The sequence below is a fragment of the Pipistrellus hanaki genome (genome assembly GCF_964339955.1).
Source record: "Pipistrellus hanaki genome assembly, chromosome: 14".
Lineage (NCBI taxonomy): Eukaryota > Metazoa > Chordata > Mammalia > Chiroptera > Vespertilionidae > Pipistrellus > Pipistrellus hanaki.
The window spans coordinates 1,351,554-1,377,500 of NC_140516.1; the positions used below are offsets into that span (position 1 = coordinate 1,351,554).

General features: G+C 52.5%; 1 protein-coding gene across 2 annotated transcripts in view; it reads right to left on the reverse strand.

Moving 5' to 3' along the window:
* GRID1 (glutamate ionotropic receptor delta type subunit 1) overlaps positions 1 to 25,947 on the reverse strand; it is a 478,346-nt gene that overhangs the window by 180,632 nt on the left and 271,767 nt on the right. For both annotated transcript variants that reach the window (XM_084904155.1, XM_084904154.1), the window contains one exon: positions 20,401 to 20,454. In XM_084904155.1, the coding sequence (XP_084760281.1) occupies positions 20,401 to 20,454 (54 nt within the window). The remainder of the gene's footprint in view (positions 1 to 20,400; positions 20,455 to 25,947) is intronic.

The window sequence follows — 25,947 nt, forward strand, 5'->3', positions numbered from 1 at the left end:
GCTTTTGGTGCCAGATCCAAAAAAAACCACTGAGACAGACCCAGGAGTTTGCTGTCTGTTTTCTTACCAGTAGTTTTCTGGTTTCCAGTCTCACAGCCACGCCTTTTCCCCTTTGGAGTTGGTTTCGGGTGTGGTAAGACAGCGGTCCGTTCCCTCCTTCGCTTGTGGCTGTCCGTTCTCCCAGGGCCGCTATTGAAGAGGCGGTCCCCCCATTCCAGGGCCGGGCTGTGCTGCATTTAGCAGACAGGCAATGGGCTTATGGGGCTCCTCTGCGACCAGTGCGCCCGGCTTCGGGCCGGGAGCGTTGTTTGGGAAGTAGAGCTTTGCAGTGTGATCTGAAATCAGGGAGCTGATGCCTCCATCTTTGTTCTTCTCAACATCGTTTTGATTATTTTCTTCCTTTTTTGTCTCTTACTCTTGCTTTCTCCTTGCCTGTTTCCTCTCTCTCCTCTCTCCCTCCTTCCCCTCTGTCCTCTGCACTCTCTCCCTCCATCCTCCCTTCCTCCTGCTTCCTTGAAAGTTTGCATCTCAGGGCCCAGCCTCTGTCAGTGCTTTCCCTTCTGTGCTAATGGCCTCAGAGCACTGAGGGGTCCCTCCAATCCCAGTGGGTGCAGCGATCACTGACTTGGGCTCGCTTTTTCAGATGTGATATTTCTGAACCCACAGGCCTGGCCTGGATGGGAAACACACCACAACAGCTGGAGGGCGGGTTAGGAACAGCTGTGTCTGTGCGAGGAGCACAGCGCCCCCAGAGTTCCGCAGCCCAGGGCGCTCAGGTGGAGTGGGCGCCAGAGGAGGGCGCTCTCAAGCAGGGCAGCGGGGCCATCCACAGAGCACAGCACTCACCTGAGGAGCTGTGGGAGGAAGCGGCACTTACTCAGAGCCCATCTCTGCTCCTTCATTAGAAGCCACAGCTCTGTGCCTGCACAGAACGGAAGGGACCCTGTCACTCCGTTTATGCCCGAGACAGACTCAGAGCCCCAAGGGCGAGGCTCTGCCTCCCAGCGCTGCCTCCTGAGTGAGTGCTAAGCACAGGTGTGAAGGGAGAGGCGGGAGGAAGAGGGCAGGAGGGAGCGAGAGGAAGGGGGAGGGGGAAGGAGTCACTCAGAATTTCGAACAAAAAAAATGTGAACCTCAAAAATGTCACTGTGTGGAATGCTGACCTGTGTAACCACCGCTGCAGCACAAGCGCTGCTTTTATGCGGTGTTAACGTTAGGAGCCAGTGGGGCTGCCATTTGCAGCCTGTTCCCGGGGCACACATCACAGAAACATAAATATCATGGAGGCTGGGTCCGCTTGCTTGCTACAAAGCACTTTAATTATTTCGTTTGCAAAACATATTTGTTCGTCTCAGGAGAATATTTAAATCTGCTCTTATTTGTGCACAACTGCCCCTCGCACCAGGAAATGAGACCCTGTGTTTCACACTGACACCGCATGTCTCTTTATCCCTTAAGGAGGTAACAGAAATTCTCATTTTAATTGCATTTATAATTTAAAATCCTGACGTAGTACAAAGCATTTTCCAAAACTTCTCTGAAAGTAAAATTGCGAGGCCCAGCGCCCTGGAGGGGCCGGTTCCACAGCTCGTGGCCCTGTGCCGGCACCGGCTCCGCGCATGCACATCTGAGGGCACACCTCCAAGCACAGAGGCACTCAGCCGGAGTCAGGGTGCGGGTGCTGACATGATGGGGCTGAGCTCACCTCACTTGAAATTACTAAGAAACAAACGTATGAAACAACAGTTTTCAGACTCTGGACAAAGGCACAGCTGAAGTGAAGCCACAGACTCGGAGCCTAAGCCAGGCTCAGCGACGCCCGGGCTGTGGCCCGAACGGGACCTACAGGGCTGGTGGTTCTGTGAGTTAGAGAGCGGGTTGGGTTTGGAGGTAAGGCGACTGGGAGTCACATCGCAGAATTCCGGAGAAGACAGCGTGGCACACACAAGCCCCGGGAATCTGCAGGAAGGCCTTTGGGTCCCCGTGTGAGGAGACGCCTGAGCCGTGAGAGGCTGGCCCAAGCGGGTGATGATCCTCCGTGACGGGTCAGATCAGACAAGGAGGCGGCTGGTTCTGAGCTGCCTAACAGAGCGCAAGGCACGTCTTGAAAAATCAAATCTTCAGAGCAGTTCAAGTGCGTCCTTGGGAGGCAGGGGGGAGTGGGGGAATGAGAGGGACCTAACCTCACCCCAGCCCTGCAAACGCCACAGTGCCTGGCCCCTGATCAAAAATCACCAGGCACGCACAGAAAAGGAAAATGCCGCCTACAAAGAGGAGGAGAAGCAATCCACAGAGCAAGCCTGGAGATGACGCAGGTTCTGAATTAGTACAGGATGGCATCGAAACAGACTTCATGAACACGCAGACACAGAGGATGTGCTCAAGGCGTAAATGACGTGCGTGCAGGTTCGGGAGAAGTAAAAGACACGAACTGAATTTCTGCAATAAAAGTTGCGGTGTTGAGACAACCAACACTGTGGATGCGTCAGCTGTGGATGAGGCTGCGGGAGGAAAGGGAGTGAGCGTTGGAGTGTGGGACAAGAGGTCTCCAGGGGAAAGAGGCTCCGATGTCGGCCAGCCCCAGACGCCAGGGAGCCATTCAGGAACCTGAGCACAGTCCCATCGTCGGGCCACAGGGAGGAGAGAGGGAAAAGGCAAAGCAGAAAAAATATTTGGAGAAACAACAGTCAAGCATTTTCTAAATCTGATGCAGTCCCCACCCAAGCACAGAATCAGAAAGCAAGCTTAAGGTAACTAGAGGAAACGCCACTCACAGAGACAAATGGAGACTAAAATGACAGCCGTCTTTTCATCAGAAACAAGGCAAACAGAAGTCACTGAAATGACACCTTTAGAGAATGAGAATCAAAAAGCAAGTAATTTAATGCAAGTAGACTAGGACTCTACGGAACTGAGTGGAAACAGACAACTTCTCTACAGGCTCAAACTACCAAAAAAAAGAAGAAAAAATTTAAAAAAAAAAAAAAAAGAAAGAAAGAAAAGAAAAGAAAAAGGAAGGAAGGAAGGAAGAAAGAAAGAAAGAAAGAAAGAAAGAAAGAAAGAAAGAAAGAAAGAAAGAAAGAAAAGAAAGAAAAGAAAGAAAAGAAACAAAAACTCAGAAAGAAATAGATGACCTAATTATCCCAAGAGTATCCACTAAAACATTAAATGTCTTGTTTAAAATCTTTCCGTGGAGGGGACCCTCCAGGCCAGAGAGCTGTCATTGGCAAACTCTGTATTTGTTGAGGGAACATATAGAATCAATTTTACACAAATCTTTTCAGAATGCTGATGAGAGGGAACATCCCCTCGTGTCCCAGGAGGTCCACACTACCCGATTAGACAGCCAGACAGAGGACTTACAATATAAAAAGCTACAAACTAATTTTGCTCATCAACATAAATACAAAGCCTTTCTAAAGCACCTAGCACTTTAGCTAAAGTACTCTAGCCCAGCTAAAATCCCACAATTCAAAAGGAGCAAGAGCATCCTGGCCACGTGGGGGTCCATCCGGAGGGAGAGTGGCTTTGCAATTATCTCAATGATGCATAAAAGCATTTGACAAATCCAACTTCCAATTATGTTAAAAACCCTCAGCGACCAAATAAATGAAAACTTCCTCAACCTACACCTAACCTCATAATTAACTAGAGGCCAGGTGCACAGAATTTATGCACTCAGTCAGGAGCGCGGGGGGAGTCCCTCAGCCTGGCCTATGCCCTTTCGCAGTCTGAGATCCCTCAGGGGATGTTCGGCTGATGACTTAGGCTCACTCAGGCCTAAGCCGCCGGTCAGACATCCTTAACTCTGCTGAAGAGGCGGGAGAGGCTTCTGCCACCAACACCACCCTCACCAGCTATGAGCCCAGCTTCTGCTGAGTGGCGCTCATCCTGTGGGAACGCACTGACCAGGGACAGACAGCTCCTGCATTGGACATCGGCCCCCTGGTGGTCAGTGCACATCATAGCAACCAGTCATTCCACCATAGGGCTGAAACCCGCTCTCCAACATCCCCCAAGGGGTCGAGAGGATGAAGGCCAGGCCAAGAGACCCCATCGGTACATGATCAAGTTCAAGGAAGGATATGGAAGGTTGGCCAACCAGGGAGGCACATGTGAGGGCTCCAGGGCGTGTCAAGCCTATCTTGCTCAGTCCTGATCGGCTAGACCCCAGCAGCAAGCTAACCTACCAGTCAGAGCATCTTCCCCCTGGTGGTCAGTGCATATCATTAGCATATTACACTTTGATTGGTTGAACGACCTCAGGATAACCAGACTTTTAGCATACTAAGCTTTTATTATATAGGAGAGTGAAAAGCTGAATGGTTTTCCTAAGATCCAAGAAAAGACAAAGATATCCATTCTTCCTGCTTCTACTCAACATTGTACTGAAGGCTCCAGAAAAAGAAAAGAAGGAGATGGAGATTGGAAAAGGAGAATGGAACTGTCTTTATTCCCAGACAGCATGATTATCTAAAAAATCTCAGGAAACACACAAAAGAAAGCCACCAGGACTAATGTGTATGTCTAGCAAGATTGTGATACAAAGTTAATGTCCAGAAATTGCTCACAACAATCAATTTAAAATTTAAATTCAAAATTATAATTGTATTAAAACTAGTAAATATGAATATAGGAGTTGAACAAGGCCAGTACACTGCAAAGCTCCATAAAAATTATTAAGGATATAAATAAATGAAAAGATACAGCTTGTTCATAGATCATAAGAGAATATTGTCTTCACAATAGAAATTAAAATTGCCTCAAGTCATCTTTAGATTCAACACAATAGAAATTAAAATCCTAGAAATGGACAAGTTAATTCTAAACATACACAGAGACAGAGCCAGGCTGGGCGAGCGAGGGCCCCCTTAACCCTGAGCCTCTGGTGCCACACGCCCCCCACAGTCCCAGCTCTGAGACGTGTGAAGGACCCAGAAGGATGAAAGTGAGTTCGGAAAAAGAAAAGGTGGAGAACTTACTTCACTGGATTTCATGAAAACTGAAAAGCTGCCACCATACGGCACGGCTCTGAGGTGACAGCAGACACGCAGGTGGACCGAACAGCAGGGAGGCCAGGAGCAGTGAAGGCCGGTGACTTTTGGCAAAAAAAAAAAAAAAAAAAAAAAAAAAAAAAAAAAACCAAAGGGGAAAGGATGCTATTTTCAACCAGTAGCACTGGAAAAATTAAATATCCAGGGGCAAAAATAAAACAAAATCAATCTCAGTCCTTACTGCAACCATATACAAAAATTAGCCTTCAATAAACTCAAGAGCAGGAATGAATTTCAAAAGCATTATGCTGAAGGCAGCAGGGAGTGGACTGTCTAATTCCATTGATGTGAAAGTCCAGGCAATGCAGAGTAACCTGCAGGGACACACGCCCAGACTGTGCGCCTCCCTTCACCTATAATACCGGTGAAATGAAAACTGTGGACTCCATTTGTGCTCATGAGACATGAGGGGGCAGGACAAGCTCCCAGTGCCTCAGCTCTGAGCTCTGCCCCTGTCTGCGATCAACGGGGTCCTGACACTAATGGCCAGGTCCCCAACACCGAGAAGACTTACATGAATCATGATTCTTCCCCTTGGCAGCTACCCCAAGACCACCGGGCATCTCCAAGACGTGACTGGCATGCGATATGTGAGTGACAGGGTACCAATTGAAAACAGTTGGGCACAAACGAGCATAACAGGAAAACCTCAATTTGGCAAATATCTGACGTATGTAGCTGTTGGTGTTGGAGAGTGGGAATTTTTGCCCATTCTAGAGAGGCCATGGACTATGCCCCAGATGGAGTTGTCCGTGCTGACACCAGGCCAGGCCTTGAGATAGGGTCTCATGGCCCTTTCCCAGCACATAGGCCTTCCTTCATAGATCACTGTCAGCTTTCTGAAGAACAGGATGACCCTGTGAACAACGTGGTCATCAATGGCATGATCCTGACGTTGTTTAGGAAAAACTGTTTTGTCTTGGGTTGCTTGCTCTGCAAAAACAGGATATGGTTAATGTGCTTAAAAGCAGTCCTGCACAAAGGGTTGGGGCTTCTCTCAGAACTCCCTGTGTGGAGAAAGGCAGAGCAGTTGCCAGCTGGCTGGACAGCTGGCCAGATGGCTAATAAAGGCTCACTGAATTTTAACTTGGTCTGGACTACAGTAGTCATTCACTCGCATTCGCTCCACATTTGGAGGCCCCAGCGAGATAACCAGCCTTTGCCTGGTGCTGTGACCAGAGCCCACTGGGGTCCCTGGACTCTTCAACCCAGGGGGATCTCTGAGAGACGTTCCTCAGCCCAGGGACTGGCAGAGATCAGAGAACCTGCCTGCTAAATTTCCTGATTGACTCTGATTGGACCTGCCTGGATCTGGTTCTTACCAGTAAGAAACTTATTTCTGGTTCTGTGGGCACCCATCTAGGGTCTCTGGAAGGCTGGACGCAGCATTACTTCCTAGACCAGATCCCAGTGCATGTTAATGTGATATATATATATTATTGATTTTTTACAGAGAGGAGGAGAGAGGGATAGAGTTAGAAACATTGATGAGAGAGAATCATCGATCAGCTGCCTCTTGCACACCCCCTACTGGGATGTGCCCACAACCAAGGTATATGCCCTTGACTGGAATCGAACCTGGGACATTCAGTCAGCAGGCCAACGCTCTATCCACTGAGCCAAACCGGTTTCGGCCACTAATGCTTTTTTTACAGAAATTTTGTGAGTGGGAATGGCCAACTTTCCCATATCCCAGTGAGTGGAAGGGGGAGCTTGATCACCTCCCCAGAAGTCAATAGCTCAGACTGTCTGGTGTATAAATGTAAGTGTGAGAGTCTGTGTGAAGTGAAATCTGCTTTGTGCTGCCTGGCTACACACATGAGAGTATTTGTTATCTCTTTCTATTGTTTAATTTGTTTAAAGATAGGGCCGACCCACTGTGACGGAATGCAAAAGTCTCTAGCAGCTGCTGAGATGCCTTTTTCTGAGTCTTTTGCTCTCCGTCAGAGAGGGAATTGGCCCACTTAGCTAACAAAAATTTCTCTCTATGTTTGTATAAGTAAGGGTTTCAGTTTGCTCTGATTTGTGAATTTGCTGTATTAAATTGAAATTTTAAAGTCCTAGGGTTAATTGGAAGGTATAAATTCGTGACCTTTCAAAGAGCAAAGAACTTTTATTTATGGCTTTATCTCTTTTGGGTGGTCGGAGAATTCATGGTTAGTAAGGAGGAGGATTTAAGATCCTCTAGAAGTCTAAGGGCTTAGAGTAAAAGTCTATGAGGGAAAACAATGGTTAGAGAAAGAAAAAAGTATCTTTAAATGTAAAAAGCCTGGTTATTCAGGATCTCAGACCGCTTGCTTTACTTCCCCTGCTAAGGACAGAGTAAATGGTTCAGCAGAAAGGGGGGGGGGGGGGGGGGGGCGGGGAGAGCAGGGAGAGATAGGTTACAACCAGCTCTGCTGGCATCCTTGGTTTCTTACTTATCTCAACTATGCTATGCCAGAATCAAGGTTTTTTGCAAAACACAGTGGATCTTCCTCCATACCATTTTATTACTTCTTGGGTGATGGTGGAATATTTAGCAAAGGAACTTTAAGATATAATATCTTTAAGGATAACAACTAGTTTAAGTTTTAAAAATCTTTGTCTCTCAAAAAGAAATATTTTTAACTACTCTTGGTTTTACCACTGAAGGTCTAGTTATATTTTCTTGAAAAAGAACATTTTAAATGTGTTCATAAAATTAATCTAAAAATGCTGTTCACTTTTAATAATCATTAAAGGATTGAGGTTTCTAAGAAAAAAACAAAAACAACTAAACTCCCAGGAGCCAAGCAGAGGAAAAATGGAGCTGAAATCCGCATGGGCCCTGGTGATTTAAAACCAGGTGCTATGCCAATACTAGTTTGGCTCAGTGGATAGAGCGTCGGCCTGCTGACTGAAAGGTCCCAGGTTCGATTCCGGTAAAGGGCATGTACATTGGTTGTGGGCACATCCCCAGAAGGGAGTGTGCAAGAGGCAGCTGGTCGATGTTTCTCTCTCATCGATGTTTCTGACTCTCTCTCTCCCTCTCTCTTCCTCTCTGTAAAAAATCAGTAAAATATATTAAATAAATAAATAAATAAATAAATAAATAAATAAATAAACAAACTGGGTGCTAGGCAGACTTAACCCCCAAGAGCCAGGTGAAAGAAGGGGCGAGGGGGCCGGAAGGCCGAGCTGCTTCCAGTGGCCCTGGAAGCAGCAGCAGTGAGAAAAGCGGGGACAGCAGACGTTTACCTGACACTAGAGCTACCCCCTGCTGCCCAGTGAGTAATGAGTGTTTTACAACAAGCAACACAAGACAGGCCTTTGGCTTGCTGGCTACAGCAGTTATACCAGAATCCAGTGACTGCTACTGGCCTTCCTGCAGCCCCAGGAATAGAGCAGCAGGCCCGGGATCTGTAAAAGCAGCAGACAGAGCTAGTGAAAGCTCCCTGTTTTCAAATGTACTGAGAGGGTACAGTACCTGCCACTGCTGGGAGCAGAGGGGCTGAGATCCCTTCCAGGGCACTCCCTTGGGAGAGGCCTGGTCGCTGCTCTGCCATGAAGGGGACTGGCAGGATGGCAAGGGGCCTAATACCCAAGCCACTGCCACAGGAGCACTTTGCAATATGCAGAGCTGTTTCTAACTACAACTCTGGCTGTTGCAGATTGGCAGCTTAAAGTCAAAGAGCAAAGGAGCGGCTCTCTCCCTGGACCAGGGAGCCTTCAGGATTTTGAGATTCTCCAAGAGAGGAGGAGTCTGGCTGAGGGATGGCAGAGACCCTGCTGGGTTGGAAGGACCTAAGGACACTTGTTAAACTTATAGATTACAGCTTTCTAGGCAGATGTCCAGGTCCAGTTGTGTAGGGGTTAAGCTACCTGCTTACAGAAAACCAACTTTCTCCCGTGCTAGAATAAATTTTAGGGAAATCAGGCAGGCTGTGTTTGTGGATGGAAAGAACTGGCCACCATGCACAGCCCTGACAGTGGCCTGCAAAAAACTGTAAAAAGGACTTAGATGATGTCTGCATCTTCCTGGGCATGACTCCAGAAAAGACAAGGACAATTTTGCTTTGTGTGGTAAGGTCAAGAATAGACTTCAGTCACCTCCCTAAGATGTTTGTATAGCCCTACCATGTGTCATATATGGAGCAGAAAATTTGGCTACCTAAGGTGGCCACAGTGCCAATATTGTACTTCATTGTGTTAATAATATTGCATTAACCTTACAGATTTGGATGCAGTTGCCAAAAGGGCAGGTGCCCAAATGGGCAAGGAAAATACCCATCTGGTTTTGGTCTCTATTAAAAGACAGTTGGCAGCCTGTATACTGTCTTGCATGCCCGTGTGACCATGCCCATGTCAGGGGTGGCACAAACCTCAACTTTAGGAAACCAGGGAAGGCCTGTGTGGAACAGAGGGAAGTGGTGAGTACCAGCCCTCTGTTACAGGAATCACAGACCCCGTGAGGTCCTGTGACAAGTGAGACTCTGTAAAGGGATACAGCTCCCTTAGTCCTTTCTGAAAGGGCACGTCACCCTTCCCAGAGGCCATTCGTAATTTAAGGACAAGTCAGGTAGGGGGAACCCTACTACAGGGACAGCTCTAATTGTCTAATTTTTCCTCGTCATTTTAAGGCAGTTATATTTCTCTGAAGAACGCATAGAAAGGACTGACAAGGAAAATCAGAAGATCTAAAAGCAGGTCAGTATATTTTTCTCCTTATACAATTCCTCTGAAATTTGGCAATACTTAATAAATAAATCATGGCAATACATTTCTTTGCATAAATTCAATAAGACTAGTTTCCAATAGTGGTTTTATTGACCAAAAACTTTGACTGGAGTATCATGTTTTAAAAAGCCCTGCCTGAACTCTGTAGACTTAAAGCCAATAAGAGTGCCACGGAGAAAGCCTGGTATCCTGCTTGGGAGCCCTGAAAAAGGCTGGTGCTGGAGCATCGGGCCCAGACCCTGCATCACTGGCGGTTGGTCAGAGTAGAGGGGAAGCAATAAGGACGCCTCTGTGTCCCTGCAGGACCCCCACACACTACGCCACAACGAGCAGGAGGGCTGAGATGGGCCTTGAAGCCCAGGGCATGGGCCCGGGTAAAGCCACCACAGGTGAGGATTCCCCTAACTCAGCCGATACTGCAGGCAGGCCTGACAGCAGCTGGATGGCTTGGCTTCCTGGCCCTATGGGGCATATTATGATTCAATCATGAAATTCTGGCAAAAGTTACCATTCTTGTTATGTTTATGCAAATAATCAGCACAAATTAAATACAATAGATAAATTAGTCTTGATTTGGCTCTTTTAATAAACATGGGGGTTATTGAGGATAAAAATTCTATTTCAATAAAAGTTATTAAAACTGAAAGGTTTTCTTTCTCTTCCACCAGACCGTTTGTCTCCGCCAGGTCACAAGCCCACCTTCTTCTGTGCCCAGGCCTCATTGTCCCTCTGACAGACAGCAAGGATCTTTTGGCTCTGAGAGACAATTCCACCCTCCTCAGCACAAAGCAGCTACAGAAGAAATTCCACTTCCATTTTCCCTAAAAGAATTCAGAGCCAGGATCCTTGAGGTATTATATTAGTCAGTGAGACAGATATGAGCAGAGCGAGGACGATAGGCCAACTAGTACTACCAGATGTAATTAAGTCTTTCCATCTCTACCTATGTGAGATAAGGGGACTCCCTGGAAGCAAGAGGGAATGAGGAAGCAGATGAAGCAGCCCGAGAGGCTGCCCTAAAACCAGTGGAGCCTCTATAGATTCTAATGACTCTTCAAACCCTGACCTAACACCTCACCAGCTTACCTAGGAACCCAATCTAGAAAGCTTAAATCCATTACCAGTCTTTACTCAAGTTCTTACAGCTTTACAGTCTACCCAGAAAGCAGTCCAGAAGAATTTTCAAGGTACTCTGCCTATACCAACTTCTGATAGGGTCCATCCTTCCACTCTGGTGACTCTGTTTGGGCAAAGAAATTTGCCACAGGACTGACTCCTACATGAAAAGGACCACCCCCACAACAGTCAAGGTCAATGGGATCCCGACGTGGCTTCATTACACCTGGCTTAAGACAGCACAGGCAAAATAGAGAGTCCAGGACTTTTTGGACCCTCTAAAGATTAGTCCGGGCCCTCATTCTGGGCCCTTATCTTTATAAGCAGACCCACTGACTTTATTCATCAGATAATTAATTCTATCAAGCTTATAGTCCTCAGGGGTCAATATAACTCCCTCACCAACAATGACCAAAAGAGTCAATGATTTGACTCATGTACATAAAACCAGTGGGGAATGTTGGAGAGTGGGAATTTTTGCCCATTCCAGAGAGGCCGTGGACTATTCCCCAGATGGAGTTGTCAGTGCTGACACCAGGCCAAGCCTTGAGATAGTCTCATGGCCCCTTCCCAGCACATAGGCCTTCCTTCATAGATCACTGTCAGCTTTCTGAAGAACAGGATGACCCTGTGAACAACATGGTCATCAATGGCATGACCCTGACATTGCTTGGGAAAAACTGTTTTGTCTTGGGTTGCTTGTTCTGCAAAAACAGGATATGGTTAATGTGCTTAAAAGTGGTCCTGCACAAAGGGTCAGGGCTGTTCTCTGGACTCCCTGTGTGGAGAAAGGCAGAGCAGTCACCAGCGAGCTAATAAAGGCTCCCTGAATTTTAATTTGGTCAGGACTACAGTGGCCGTTCACTCGCGTTTGCTCCACAACATTGGAAGGATGATTCACTGGCATTTTAAATTGCATTTTGTTCTATTATAGAATAATCAGAAAGAAGTATGACAATTTTTCTCTGCTTCCCTTCTATCCCTGCCCTCCCACATCAGCATGCCCCCCACACGCCACAGAGGGGGTGACCCCACCTCCACATGTCCTTTCTTAAGAGATGTTCTTCAATAAGGAGATGAACTGACGATGGCTGGCAAGAGCTTCTAAGGCTTAGAAAGCGAAGGCTCCGGTGCAGGTGGAGAGGCAGGAGGTGCTGTGGGCCTCCCCACCATCGTCTCGTCCAGGGAGATGCAGAGAGGGCCCAGCTGGAGCTTCCCGAGTCTAGAGGCCCTTCCAAGCCTGACCTTGACACAGAGTAAGCCCAGGAGCCTTCGCAGGACCCAGGGGGCTGGGGCAGGGTGCCATGGAGGGAGCTGCTTGTCCCAGCCAGGATTGGACGTCCTGACCCCGTGAGATGGGGAGATGGGAGCTCACTGGATCCCATCTGTGTGCACTGACGTCTGTGAAGCGTGTGAGCAGACTGAGCACATGCTGGACACTCAGTGACCTGTTTCCATGCCTCCTGGGCAGCCCACAGCCGCTGTTCCTGCAGTGCCCAGGCCGACAGGCAGCACTCTGAGGCGGGAGGGATTCACCGGCCTCACAAGGTGGGCTCCTCAGCGGCTCAGGCCAGGAGCCCCTGCACCCAGCAGGACATGCCAGGCAGGAGGCGAGGGGCGGGGCTCCTCAGTCCTCGGCACTCAGGGGCGCCTGTTTGAAAGGTGCCCACTGCACCCAGCTCTGACCACTGACAGCTACAGGGTGCCTTGCCTCCTTCCTGAAACTCACGGCATTCATCTGTGTTTTCCAACCACTCATAAAGATGGCAGGGCATGCGTGCTCCCGTCTGAGAGGGGAGAGAATCAGAGCAGAGCACACGCCATGAGCCTAACGAGCTATAGGAGCCATTTACGACACTTCACCAGGGCTCTGGTGGCCAGACTGTCGCCCACATCCCAGCCTTAAAGCAGCCTCTTTGGAGCCCCAGCAGGGCTCTGCCAGCCTGCCCATGCTGCATGAGGAAGCAGCAGAAGTGCGTGTGTGCAAATGTGTGTGCATATGTACACGTGTGTGTGCATGTGTGTACGTGTGTGTGTGTGTGTACACACATTTGCTTCTGCCTCTCCATGCAACATTACAATTCTCCTGCTCAGCAAGAAGGAGTAACAACAGAGTAGAAGTCAGGGAGTGGGGTCTTTCTGACAGGAGCCGTGAGTCATTCAAGTCCATCAGAATCAGGTGGCAGGAAGCAAGTCAGGCAGGAAGCCAATGGGCAGGAAGTGTGATGGGCAGAAAGCTGATGGGCAGGAAGCATGATGGGCAGGAAGCATGATGGGCATGATGCTGATGGGCAGGAAGCCGATGGGCAGGAAGCCGGTGGGCAGGAAGCTGATGGGCAGGAAGCCAATGGGCAGGAAGCTGATGGGCAGGAAGCCAATGGGCAGGAAGCTGATGGGCAGGAAGCTGATGGCAGGAAGTGTGATGGGCAGGAAGCTGATGGGCAGGAAGCTGATGGGCAGGAAGTGTGATGGGCAGGAAGCTGATGGGCAGGAAGCTGATGGGGAGAAAGCTAATGGGCAGGAAGCATAATGGGCAGAAAGTGTGATGGGCATGATGCTGATGGGCAGGAAGCCGATGGGCAGGAAGCTGATGGGCAGGAAGCCGATGGGCAGGAAGCTGATGGGCAGGAAGCTGATGGCAGGAAGTGTGATGGGCAGGAAGCTGATGGACAGGAAGCCAATGGGCAGGAAGTGTGATGGGCAGGAAGCTGATGGGCAGGAAGCTGATGGACAGGAAGCCAATGGGCAGGAAGCTGATGGGCAGGAAGCTGATGGGTAGGAAGAGTGATGGGCAGGAAGCCGATGGGCAGGAAGCTGATGGACAGGAAGCCGATGGGCAGGAATTATTATGGGTAGGAAGAGTGATGGGCAGGAAGCCGATGGGCAGGAAGCGATGGGCAGGAAGCTGATGGGCAGGAAGCCGATGGGCAGGAAGCCGATGGGCAGGAAGCCGATGGGCAGGAAGTGTGATGGGCAGGAAGCCGATGGGCAGGAAGTGTGATGGGCAGGAAGCCGATGGGCAGGAAGTGTGATGGGCAGGAAGCCGATGGGCAGGCACCTTTCCTTTCAGGCACATGAGATGCTCGTGATGAGGAGCAGTTAAGACTCCGCCAGCATTCCTTCGGAGCGTCCCCTCACAATTCCTCACACAACAGGGGCCAGATCCCTGACTCACTCCTGAAGGTGCCCACACAGGCAGACCTTCCCAGCTCCTCCTCCCGGGCCTGGGGCTTGATTAGCTCCTGCAGCCTCGCCCATGGCAGGCGGGTTGTGCATGTTTCTCACCAGGACGCCATGGCCCCGTGGGCGAGAAGCGCCCTCAGCTTCTCCTGGGCGGCGCTGTTCGGTCCCCAGGAGACCAGTCAGCAGGCCTGGTGTGGAGACAGGCCCTGCAGGCAGAGGCTGGGCCCGGAAGAGCCAGGCCTGGGCTCTCGGGGAGAGGAGGAGGGTGAGGCCTCGGAGGGAGTGAGGCCAGCCTGCCTGCTCCTCAGGAGGACTCTCCACACTGCACCCACAAGACCTCGCTGTGTTGGGAAGACAAGCTGTCCTTTAAGAGCGCCCCCACATGGCACAGGCTGTGACCCACAGGGGAAGGTGGGTGCCAGAGCAACCAAAGAACCTGTGTGCATACATGCATGGCCCTTGGACATGGACCGGAGTATGAAGGCCTGGGGTGGGGGGGGCGGCTAGAAGGGGTACAGGGGGGAGAGGGGACAATGATGAGTTTAACAAGAAGAACAGCAGAGAGCTTGCTGTGAACCAGTCATCTCATCGCCCCTCAGCTCCCCGAGCAGCCCTGGGGGCCGAGGAGGAAACCGGCTTCACAGACGGAAGCCAGGCAACCAGCCAATCACAGGAGAGGCAGCCCCGCCAAACCAGGCCGCAGCCTCCCACAGGGGCCTGAGGCAGCCCGGGCTGCCCCTCCATGGAGAGCCAGCTGCCCCTCCATGGAGAGCCGTAATGTCCGTCTCAGACACGCTTCTAGGCAATCGGCCTTGTTCCTTGCAGACACTGTCATGTGACAGGTACTAGCTTCTTCCTAGCCTCACCTTTTCCACAGGAGTTTTTAAAATAAGGTAAAATAACATAAAGGGAATCTATACATCCAAAGAGCCAGGGTCTGTCACATCCACGAGGACCGAAGGCTGGACCTAACGCCAGGCTGCGCACACAGCAGGCTCTGGTGGGTGGGGACTTATGACAGCGGAGCGGGGACGGAACAGGGGGAGCTAGCACTCACACTCACACACAACCATACACAGAGCGCCCACCAGCTCACAGCCTTTCTCCCTTTCTTTCTCTTTCTCCCGCTCCTCTCCGAGCCTCTCAGAATGAGGGCCCAGGGAGGGCAGAGGGTGGAGCTGCCCTCCCCTCCCAGCCTGGAAAGAAGAAGAGGGAGAGAGGGAGGCAGGGAGGCCTGGAGGACTGCTGAGAAAAGCAGAGACACAGATACTGGGAGAGACTGGGATGGAGACATGGAAACAATGCATGCCCTTAATGAAACTCAAGAGGTACTCACATGGCATGGAATGAATGCTCACATTTCAGACTTAGAGATTATCCTTTATTAACGGATACAAATTCAAGTGATGAATCGTACCAGCCACAATGGGCAGAGCTTTTGATCAATTCTCTGAACGATGAACAGTTGGCAGCCTTTCAGACTATAACTTCCGCCATCGAAGTTCAAACTGTACACCCCAATGCTTTTCTTGGATGGTCCTGGCGGTAGTGGAAAAACATATCTGTGTAAAGTTTAGGGCATTATATTAGAGGTCGTGGTGGTACTGTTTTTCCCACAGCGTCTACAGGAATTGCTGCAAAGTTACTTTTCGGTGGAAGAACCTTTCATTTCCAATATAAGTGACCAATTCCATTCAATGAAACTTCAGTTTCTAGACTCAGTATAAACAGTGAAGTTGCTAATAAGGCCCAACTTCTCATTATTTATGAATGCACCATGGCATCCAGTCATGCTATAAACACCATAGATACTAAGAGAAAGTGTGAAGTTAAATGTTGCAGTTGGTGGGAAAGCTCTTCTCAGAGGGGAGTTTCGACAATGTCTCCGTGTACCACATGCTATGCGATCGGCCACAGTACAGGCGAGGTTAAAGTACTGTACTGTTTGGGGATGTTTCAGACAGTTGTCTCTCACAACAAATATGACATCAGAGGATCCTGCTTACAGTGAATGGTTAGTAAAACTTGGAGATGGCAAACTGGATAGCAGTTTTCATTTAGGAATGGATATTATTGAAATCCCCCGTGAAATTATTTGTAATGGATCTATTATTAAAGCCACCTTTGGAAATAGTATATCTATAGATAATATTAAAAATATATCTAAACGTGCAATTCTTTGTCCTAAAAATAAGCACATTCATAAATTAAATGAGGAAATTTTGAATATACTAGATGGAGATTTTCACACATATTTAAATGATGATTCCATTGATTCAATGGATGATGCTGAAAAGGAAAATTTTCCCATTGAATTTCTTAACAGTATTACTCCTTTGGGAATACTGTGTCATAAATTAAAATTGAAAGTGGGTGCAATCATCATGCTACTGAGAAATCTTAGTAGTAAATGGGGTCTTTGTAATGGCACTAGATTTATTATCAAAAGATTTTGACCTAACATTATCAAAGCTGGAGTATTAACAGGATCTGCGGAAGGAGAGGCTGTTCTGATTCTTAGAATTGATTTGTCCCCGTCTGACACTGGTCTCCCATTTAAATTAATCCAAAGACAGTTTCCCGTGATGTCAGCCAGCATTTGTGGTGACTATTAATAAGTCACAAGGACAAACTCTAGACAGAGAAAGAATATTCCCACCTGGACCCATTTTCGGACATGGTCAGTTATACGCCGCTTTCTCTCAAGTTCAAAGAGCATGTGATGTTAATTAAAGTTAAAGTTGTAAACACTTCATCACAAGGGAAATCAGTCAAGCACTCTGAAAGTGTTTTCACTCTTAATGTGGTGGACAGGGAGATATTAGAATAAGTTTAATCAATTTATCAGTCATTGTTTATATCAGTGTTGTTTTTACATCATGTTTTTTGTTGGTTTTATATCACGTTTTTGTTGTTGTTATATTATGTTGTGATTGTTTATTAATAAATTTATGTTATTTTAATATACATTTTACTAACTTTCTTTCATTTCTGACACTTCTATTGTAGAGAAAGGGTAAATAGTGATATTAAAATATTTCCTCTAATTAATTCCCTTTTAATGTGCACGAATTTCATGCACTGGGCTACCAGTAAATATAATAATGAAAAATAAATGTTTTCTAATAAAACTTTCCACAACAACTTATTACTGCTTTCAAATTATGACAAAGTCCAAACATTGCTGGGAATCAGGCATTTAGCATCCAGCTGTGCCCAGGTAAGGGGGCCCAGGTAAGCAGGCAGTGTTGGTGCCCAGAGGGCACAGATGAGGAGGCATAGGTAAGCTGGCAGTGTGGCATAGGCTGTTTCTTGTGTTTGGAGTCACTTATACCTAAGTTCAAATCCTGCCTCTGCCCTGATTAAGTGACACTGAAGAGCCATCGCGTCTCTGAGCTGCCTCGTGCCTGCAAGTGGAAGAGCCCAGAGACTCAGTGCCCCCACCCTCCCCTCCACAGCCCCAGGCAGTCACACCCCCTGCAGCTGCCTGGACCCTCCTCCTGTTTGGAACGGCTCCTTTGTGTGGCTTCCAGGGCCCACTACATCAGCAATATTGGCATTCCCACGGAGCGAAAGTATCTAAGAACTTCAATTAAGAGCAGGTTGTTAGAAAGGACAACATACTTAGACCCAAGCATGAAAGGCCATCAAGAAGCCTGCTTTAGCCAGCCGGGTGGCTCAGTGGTTGAGCATCAACCTATGAACCAGGAGGTCACAGTTTGATTCTTGGTCAGGACACATGGCAGGATAGTGGGCTCAATCCCCAGTGTGGGCTGTGCAGCAGGCAGCGAATCAATGTTCCCCTCTCATCATTGATGTTTCTATTACTCTCTCCATCTCCCTTCCTCTTTAAAATCAATATTTTAAAAAGAAACATACTTTAAACATAAAGAAACAAATCAGTTAAAAGTGCTAATCAAATCTGTAAGGGCTGCAGTAATATCAGATAAAGTGCGTTTCAGAGCAAAAAGTCGCTTCATAATGATAACAGATCAATTAATTGATGGGACATAAAATCCTAAACATTTATGTCTCTTAGAACAAAGCCTAAAACAGTTTTACAACTGGTAAAACTGCAAGGGGAGCTAGGCAGTCACACTAACGTTGAGTACTGAGAGAACGAGCAGACGAAAACCATCAAGAGTGCAGAAGACACACAACCATCAGCTACATGGCGGGCCTGGCAGCCCCACGGCCGGCACAGACCTTCCAGCCAGGGGAGCAGTCCAGACGGCCACGTCTCGGACTGCGAGTGAGTCTCAGTGGATGTGAAAGGATCCAAAGAGCAGGAACTGTTCCCTGACTACAAGGGAGCTAATCAGTAAGAGAAAAGCCCCAAATATGGGGAAACCAAATAGCACATGGCACAGCAGCCAGGTCAGAAGAGATAAAAACTAACACATAAAGTGCTTTGAACTGGTGACAATGAGGACACAACAGACCAAAATGTGGGGGTGCCATTACACCACCTAAGGGAACTTCATAGCGCAAGTCCATGACCTCAGCTCCCCCCAGGAAGAGGCACATACCTTCGCAACGAAGCCAGGCAGGTGCTCGCATCGCTGGGGAGGTGAAGGGCCAGCACCCGCGGCGCCAGGCACGCCCTCCAGTGGCCGCGCCAGCCTCACCCAGGACGGAGGAGGCCAGAGAGCCTGAGGATTTCTTAAAAAGTCAAACAGATCTCCATCTGACCCACAGTCCACGCGTAAATATGTCCCCGCACTGAAAGCAGGTATCCGTGCAAAGACTGCCCCAGGGAAGTTCACAGCAGCTTTTTTTGCAATCATCAAAAATCTAGACAGCCCTCGCCGGTTTGGCTCAGTGGATAGAGCGGCAGCCTGTGGACTAAAGGGTCCCAGGTTCAATTGCGGTCAAGGGCACATGCCCAGGTTGTGGACTTGATCCCCAGTGTGGGGGGTGCAGGAGGCAGCCAATCAATGATTCTCTCTCATCATTGGTGTTTCTATCCTCTCTCCCTCTCCCTTTCTCTCTGAAATCAATAAAAATATATTTTAAAAAATCTGGACCAACCCACTTGCCATTTGGTAAATGGATATTCAAATTGTGGTGTATCCATACATTTGAATACTATTCATCAATAAAAAGAAAAGAACTATTGCTATACATTACAATGTGCATGAATCTCAAAATAACCATCTGGAGGGAAATAGCATAACAAAATAGACAAAGAGTACACTGTATGCTTCCATTGATATAAAACTCTAGAAAATAAAAATAACCTGGATTTTGAAAAACAGATCGCAGGGGTGTGGGGGAGGGTGGGCAGGGAGGACACCGGTGTCTCCTGCTCACTGCCTTCACCACGACTGTGGCGCCATGGGTCCACGTATGTCAAACAAATTGTACACGTAAATATGTGCATTTACTGTGTGAGAATTAAACTTAAATAAAGCTGTTATTTTCTAAGTGAAATGTCGATAAGGAAAGTGGTGCTCAAAAAGGTGCCTGGCTCCACCGCGCCTGACAGAGGTGACGCCGCCCTCTGTGCTGAGTCCAGCGGGTGCAGGGGGAGGCAAGGCAGTGTCCTCAGGCCTCGTCAGCCAGAGGACGGCGAATCGGCTGGGAGAAACCATTGCTTCTGAGGTTGCTAAACTCAATTTGCAGACGGTAAAGGAACAGGGACTTAACATCCAAACAGAATTGGAATCTCCAAAAGGAAAAAGGAAAGAAATCAAATCTTCCCCTTCCTCTCTTTCTCTGGGGCCCAGGCGGAGAGCCGGGTGAGCGCCAGCAGCCTGTGTCAGGGAGGAGCCGGGCTCGCCCTGTGGGCCCTGACCTCCCCCCTGCCAGCAAGCCCCCCACCCCCCTCCGCCAGAGCAGAGCCACAGAGACGGGCAGGGACGGGCCGGGAGCCGTGTGCCGGGCAGGGGCACCGCTGGCCAGGAAAGCAGCGCCCGCACCTGGGGCCAGAGGCGCCTGCAGAACCTGCTTCCTGGGTCACGTGACCCACCCTCTTTGATCACAGAATCCTTTTCCCACAGAACACCTACAAAGGAGCAGAACACGAGACCCCAACACAATGTGGAGGCAGCAGGAGAAGCCCGCCACCGCCCTGGCTACGCCGCCACCTGAACGGCCTCCGCACCCGCACGGGGCACCTCACACAGCGCCCTGAGACCCGGGCTCCTCTGTGGACTCGAGTGCAGACTCCCTGGCTCCCGCCGCTCCAGAGAGCACCCTGGCAGGCCCAGTGCAGCCCCCGGACCCCCGTGCTGGCACAGCGGCCCCCGGGACCCGCTGCAGCGCCGTCAGACTGCACCTGGAAAGCTGCCCCCAGCTTCCCCAAAGGCGGAGGCTCCGTGAGCACGCCTCCGCTCTGGGCTCCTACCTCGTTGACGAAGACCCAGTGGCTGTCCTTGGAAGCCAGGTTGGTCTCCACGGCCTGCGGAGAGAAAGGAAACCAGCGTGAACGGAGCGGCAGGAGCCGGGCGTCAGGGACTGTGGAGGCCGGGGGGAGGCATGGCTCTCGCCGTTTTTCCTCCCGTGCGTCTCCTGGGGTCAGCTGGCGGCCGTGGCTACGCGACATCTGAATGCAGGCGTCTGAGTCCCAGCTGCCCCAGAGCCTCGAGTGCCAGCCGCCCGCAGGCATCCCCGGAGGGCACTCCTCTGGAGGGGCGCTGGGCGGTGTCTCCTCGGTCCAGACCAGGTGAGAGGCTGGGAACCGGAGGGGTTTGTGGCGCGGTCCAGCTGTGCTGAGGGCACCAGGAAGACGGGGCTCAGGACCAGAGAACTGGCTCCTTCTGCCCCGGGCAGTGCCCCCCTCCCCACCCCCCTCCCCCACCCCGCTCTCTCTGCACTCGGTTCTGCTCCACAGCACTCGCCCTTCCTGTGCTGGACGAGCTTTCTATACTTATTTCGTATGCCTATCTCTCCCCAGGCGTGGTCTCCATGAGGTCAGGGCCATGTCTGTTTTGGTCACAGCAGGTTCTAGAAGCTTACACCATAACCAGCACATGGAGGTGTTCAGTAACTGGAATACGTGAATGGAGTTTGGTGTGCAGAGCAGAGCGGACCTGTCACTCACGTCATCTCTGACATTTTTGAGCTCCTTTTGGGAAAAAGCAGGGAGAACGGACAGTTGGCAAGCCTGTGCTGGGAAGTGCTCCCTCCACACGCCAGACTGCTCAGTGCCCGGCCCCACCAGCCCCCCCTCTCCCCCCGCCAGAGAGCAGCAGAGCCCAGTCCTATTTACTTATTTATTTGGTCTTTTGCAATGTAATCGTTACCCTGTCTAGTTGAAAAATACAGAGAAATAAGAATCAGCCCATAATCCCATCCCATTTCTTTAAATGTGCTAAAGTAGTAAAAACGCCCCATTGTCCCTCCAAGTTCACCCCCTCCAGGCCATTTAAGTATCTGGTCACACCTGCCAGCACACACACAGACAGTGGTCTTTATTAAAGCAGGGTCTCGAAACACACGCCAGCGCCATGTCACTGCTGCCGTATGGGTGATGAGGAAAGGCCTCCTGACCAGTCCGAGAGCTGATCCTCTCAGCAGGTGAGCACACAGGTGACCGCGTGCGGCCCAGGCCTCCGCATGGCACCCATGGGCGCTCAGAGCTCGCTACAGCAGCAAGGACGCGTTTGCTGGCAGCAGCACGTGGAGCCCGGGCCTGGGGCCCAGCCAGCTCCCACACGTCCTCACAGATGCAATCACACAGGCTCTCCCGGGTCATCGGGTGGAGACACAGACCCTTCTCCAGCCACGGACAGAGTGCCAGCCCACGGACAGAGTGCCAGCCTACAGACAGAGTGCCAACCCACAGACAGAGTGCCAGCCTACAGACAGAGTGCCAGCCCACGGACAGAGTGCTAGCCCATGGACAGCCCAGCCCACGGACAGAGTGCCAGCCCACGGACAGCCCAGCCCACAGACAGAGTGCCAGCCCACAGACAGAGTGCCAACCCACAGACAGAGTGCCAGCCCACGGACAGCCCAGCCCACAGACAGAGTGCCAGCCCACAGACAGAGTGCCAACCCACAGACAGAGTGCCAGCCCACAGACAGAGTGCCAGCCCACAGACAGAGTGCCAGCCCACGGACAGAGTGCCAGCCCACGGACAGAGTGCCAGCCCACGGACAGCCCAGCCCACAGACAGAGTGCCAGCCCAGGGACAGCCCAGCCCACAGACAGAGTGCCAGCCCACGGACAGCCCCGCCCCATTAGGACAGTGGGGATGGGCATGCGACGGGCCTGGGACCTCAGGGCGATGTCCTGATGACACCTGCCCAGGTACAGACTCAGCAGAGCAGGCCCAGAGGGGCTGCGGGGACTCAGATGCTGAGAAGGTGGAAAAGAGGTCCTCCAGGTGGTCACAGCCACCGGCCAGAGCCTCTCCTCTCAGCGCCCGACTCTCAGGAGCATCCTCACAATCCTGGCGCCCTGGGGTGGGGGCTGGGAGCACAGGGGCCCGCAACCTCTCAGCACCCCTTAGTGAGCACGGGAGTGGGGGTGGGGGGGGTCTGACGTACGCCCATCAGATCCTCACATGACGCCGAAGCAGGAGGAGGTCCTCACACCTCAGACACAGGACGGGGCTGACCCCGAAACGCTCAGTGGCTTCGCAGGCTGAGGACAGGGGCTCCTGGTTCCCGGGAGCGGGGCAAAGGGAGGTGAGCCTTGGGAGCGAGTGCTGGTAAAGGCCCTGAAGAGGGAGGAGCTACAGCGCTGCTCCCGGAGGCTGGCTCCTGGCACCGGCTCCGTGGAGGACACCGGACGGCCTGGCCACAGCGGGACATGCCACAGCGCAGGGAGCGCGGCCAGGGTGAGGCCACAGTGCCGGCCTCCACAGACACAGGAGCATCCGTGCGGGAGACTGGGCTTCCTCTGCCGACTTTGGAAGCGGATCCCGGACAAAGATCTCCAGTCCTGAGCTCAGCGACTCAGATAGCATAAGGGAGGACCTTCTGACTTCCACGCCATTCAAGACAGAATGGGCTCTGGGATGGAGACCCCAGAGAGTCTACACTGACATGCAGTGTCAGCCCCCGTGCAGTGTCGGCCCCGGTGCAGTGTCAGCTTCCGTGCAGTGTCAGCCCCCGTGCAGTGTCGGCCCCCGTGCAGTGTCGGCCCCCGTGCAGTGTCAGCCCCCGTGCAGTGTCGGCCTCCGTGCAGTGTCGGCCCCCGTGCAGTGTCAGCCTCCGTGCAGTGTCGGCCCCCGTGCAGTGTCAGCCCCCGTGCAGTGTCGGCCTCCGTGCAGTGTCGGCCCCCGTGCAGTGTCAGCCCCCGTGCAGTGTCGGCCCCGGCGCAGTGTCGGCCCCTGTGCAGTGTCGGCCCCCGTGCAGTGTCGGCCTCCGTGCAGTGTCGGCCCCCGTGCAGTGTCAGCCCCCGTGCAGTGTCGGCCTCCGTGCAGTGTCGGCCCCCGTGCAGTGTCGGTCTCCGTGCAGTGTCAGCCCCCGTGCAGTGTCAGCCCCCGTGCAGTGTCGGCCCCTGTGCAGTGTCGGCCCCCGTGCAGTGTCGGCCTCCGTGCAGTGTCGGCCCCCGTGCAGTGTCGGCCCCTGTGCAGTGTCGGCCCCCGTGCAGTGTCGGCCCCTGTGCAGTGTCAGCCCCCGTGCAGTGTCGGCCTCCGTGCAGTGTCGGCCCCCGTGCAGTGTCGGCCCCTGTGCAGTGTCAGCCCCCGTGCAGTGTCGGCCCCCGTGCAGTGTCAGCGTCTGTGCTGCGTGAGAAGGGAAAGCAACCCTCACCCCCACCCCCGTTTGCAAGGCCGGGGCGAGGCTGGATGCAGGCTGTGGTGATTTGAGAAGCCGTTCACAGGAAATCAGAAAGCGCCCTTTAGGGGGCCTGAGCTTCAGAAGTTCTGCCAGAACCCCGAGGACACTGCTGTCATGGCGCCATCTCGGCCCTCGGGCTCCAGGCCTGCTGCTTGGGAAAAGAGCCGTGATTCCAGGCCAGCTGCTGCCATTCACGTGACCTTCCCTCCCGCACCGCGGGGGGCGCTGCCCTCACAGGAACACTGCCCCCCCCCCGATCCCGTGGCTCCTGCTTCGGAGCGTCCTCTCCCGGAGCCGGGGCACCTCGGACTCCCTGCGGGTCTCTTTTGCAGACTGTCTGCCAGGCCTTCCCCTGCGGACGGCGCAGGGCCCACTGCGGACTGCCCCCTCTGGGGAATGCACGCAGGTTCTCCGCTGAGGAGCAGCGAGCGCCTCCGGGAGGCCAGGGCAGAGCCGCAGGAAAGGCGGGTGAGGGCTGGCTCCACACGCCGATCGCCCGCCTGAGCAGGTCCAGCCCGCCCTGCGCTCAGCCCTCCACACATGACGCACCATCCTCACAGCAGCCGCCGATCGGAGCCTGCAGACCGGAGACCTGCCCCCCACCCCGACACTGCCAGCCATCAGTGCAGGGGCAGCACGCTGAGGCCCTGGCGGTGAGGCCACGGCCGGGCCTGAGGTCTTGGGGAATCAGGAGGGAAACAGTGCAAACTCATTGGAGAGAGAGAGAGAGAGAGGAGGAATCTATTTCCTTAGAATCCGCAGCATGAACTGCCTTGTAGCATGGGAGCCTTGTCTCCACCACCGGCCGATGCACGAGCTCAGAGGGCCGTGCCTCCCGCCGCCCGGTGAGGGTCTGGGCTTCCCGGGGCTCAGCCGGGCACTGGGGGAGGTGGAGCCGTAACTCACACGTGGTCAGGGGCCGTCTCCCGGGAAAGGTCTGGCAGACAGTCTTCAAGTTCAAAGCCTGTGCAGTGGCGCCCGGAGCTGACCTGGCCAGCAGCTCAGTTTTTGCCCAAAGCCCTTTGGGCCCAAGAGCAAAGCCATGTCACCCCAAATTCAGCTTCCAGGAGGGGCAGAAGCAGACGCGAATACATGTACGCTTTGTCACCTGCCACTCCGCCCAGGGAACAGCAGTGCCGGCGGGAACCTGGGAGCACCGGCTCAGGCTCCGCCTGCAGCGGACGAAGCAGTGGAACTGCTCTCCCCCACAGGCCGAGCTGCTGGCCGCCCGGCCCGCAGACCCCCAGCGAGGGGAATCCTGTTCAGCCAAACCACAGGCCGACGGCTTCGGCCTTTCCGCCTCGCGGGGAAGGGAAGCGTGGTCACACTGCCTCCCAGAGGGCAGGCTGCGGTGGGCTGCTGAGACCACCCTCCCCAGCGGGCTCTCGCGGGCCAGCCTCGCCGTGCCCGCTGGCTGAGGCAGACGCGCACTGCCCGCCCGTGCCCTGCCCGTGGCGGGAGGTTAGTGCTGACGTGCGGGGTCCCCCCACCGGCCACGCGGGGCTCAGAACCAGAGGCGGATCAGCAGCCGAGGCGTGAGTGACAGCCCGCAGTACCCGGCCCAAGGGGGCAGCGCCGAGCCCTGGCGCCCCTTCTCCCGTGCTCCCAGGCTGCGTTCCATGGACAGAAGCGGCGGGTGGCCAGCAGTTCCCTGTTTTTTAAGCGGAAGCAACTATGGGCTAAATGTGTGAGGTGCAGGCTTTGCAACGGCCCGCGGCCCACAGAAGCACAGGCCCGCCCGAGGCGTCGGGGACACAGCTGGCTGACCTGTAGCAGGCCCCACCCCGACCCTCAAACGTGACTGCACAGAGATACAGCTTTACAGCAGTGACTGAGGTCAAATGGCCATCGGTGGGCTTACTCAGAGGCGACTGTCCTTCCAAACCCGAGACACCTGAGGTGTCCCCAGAGAACGCTGGGACCCAGGAGGCGCCACCACCTACAAGCCCAGGAGACAGGCCTCCAACAGGCCAGCAGCACCAACCTGGACCTGAGCTACCGCCCCCTGGACCTGAGCTCCGGCCACCCTGGACCTGAGCACCCGCCCCCCTGGACCTGAGCCCTCGCCCCCCTGGACCTGAGCCCCCGCCCCCCTGGACCTGAGCACCCGCCCCCCTGGACCTGAGCTCCCGCCCCCCTGGACCTGAGCTCCCACCCACCT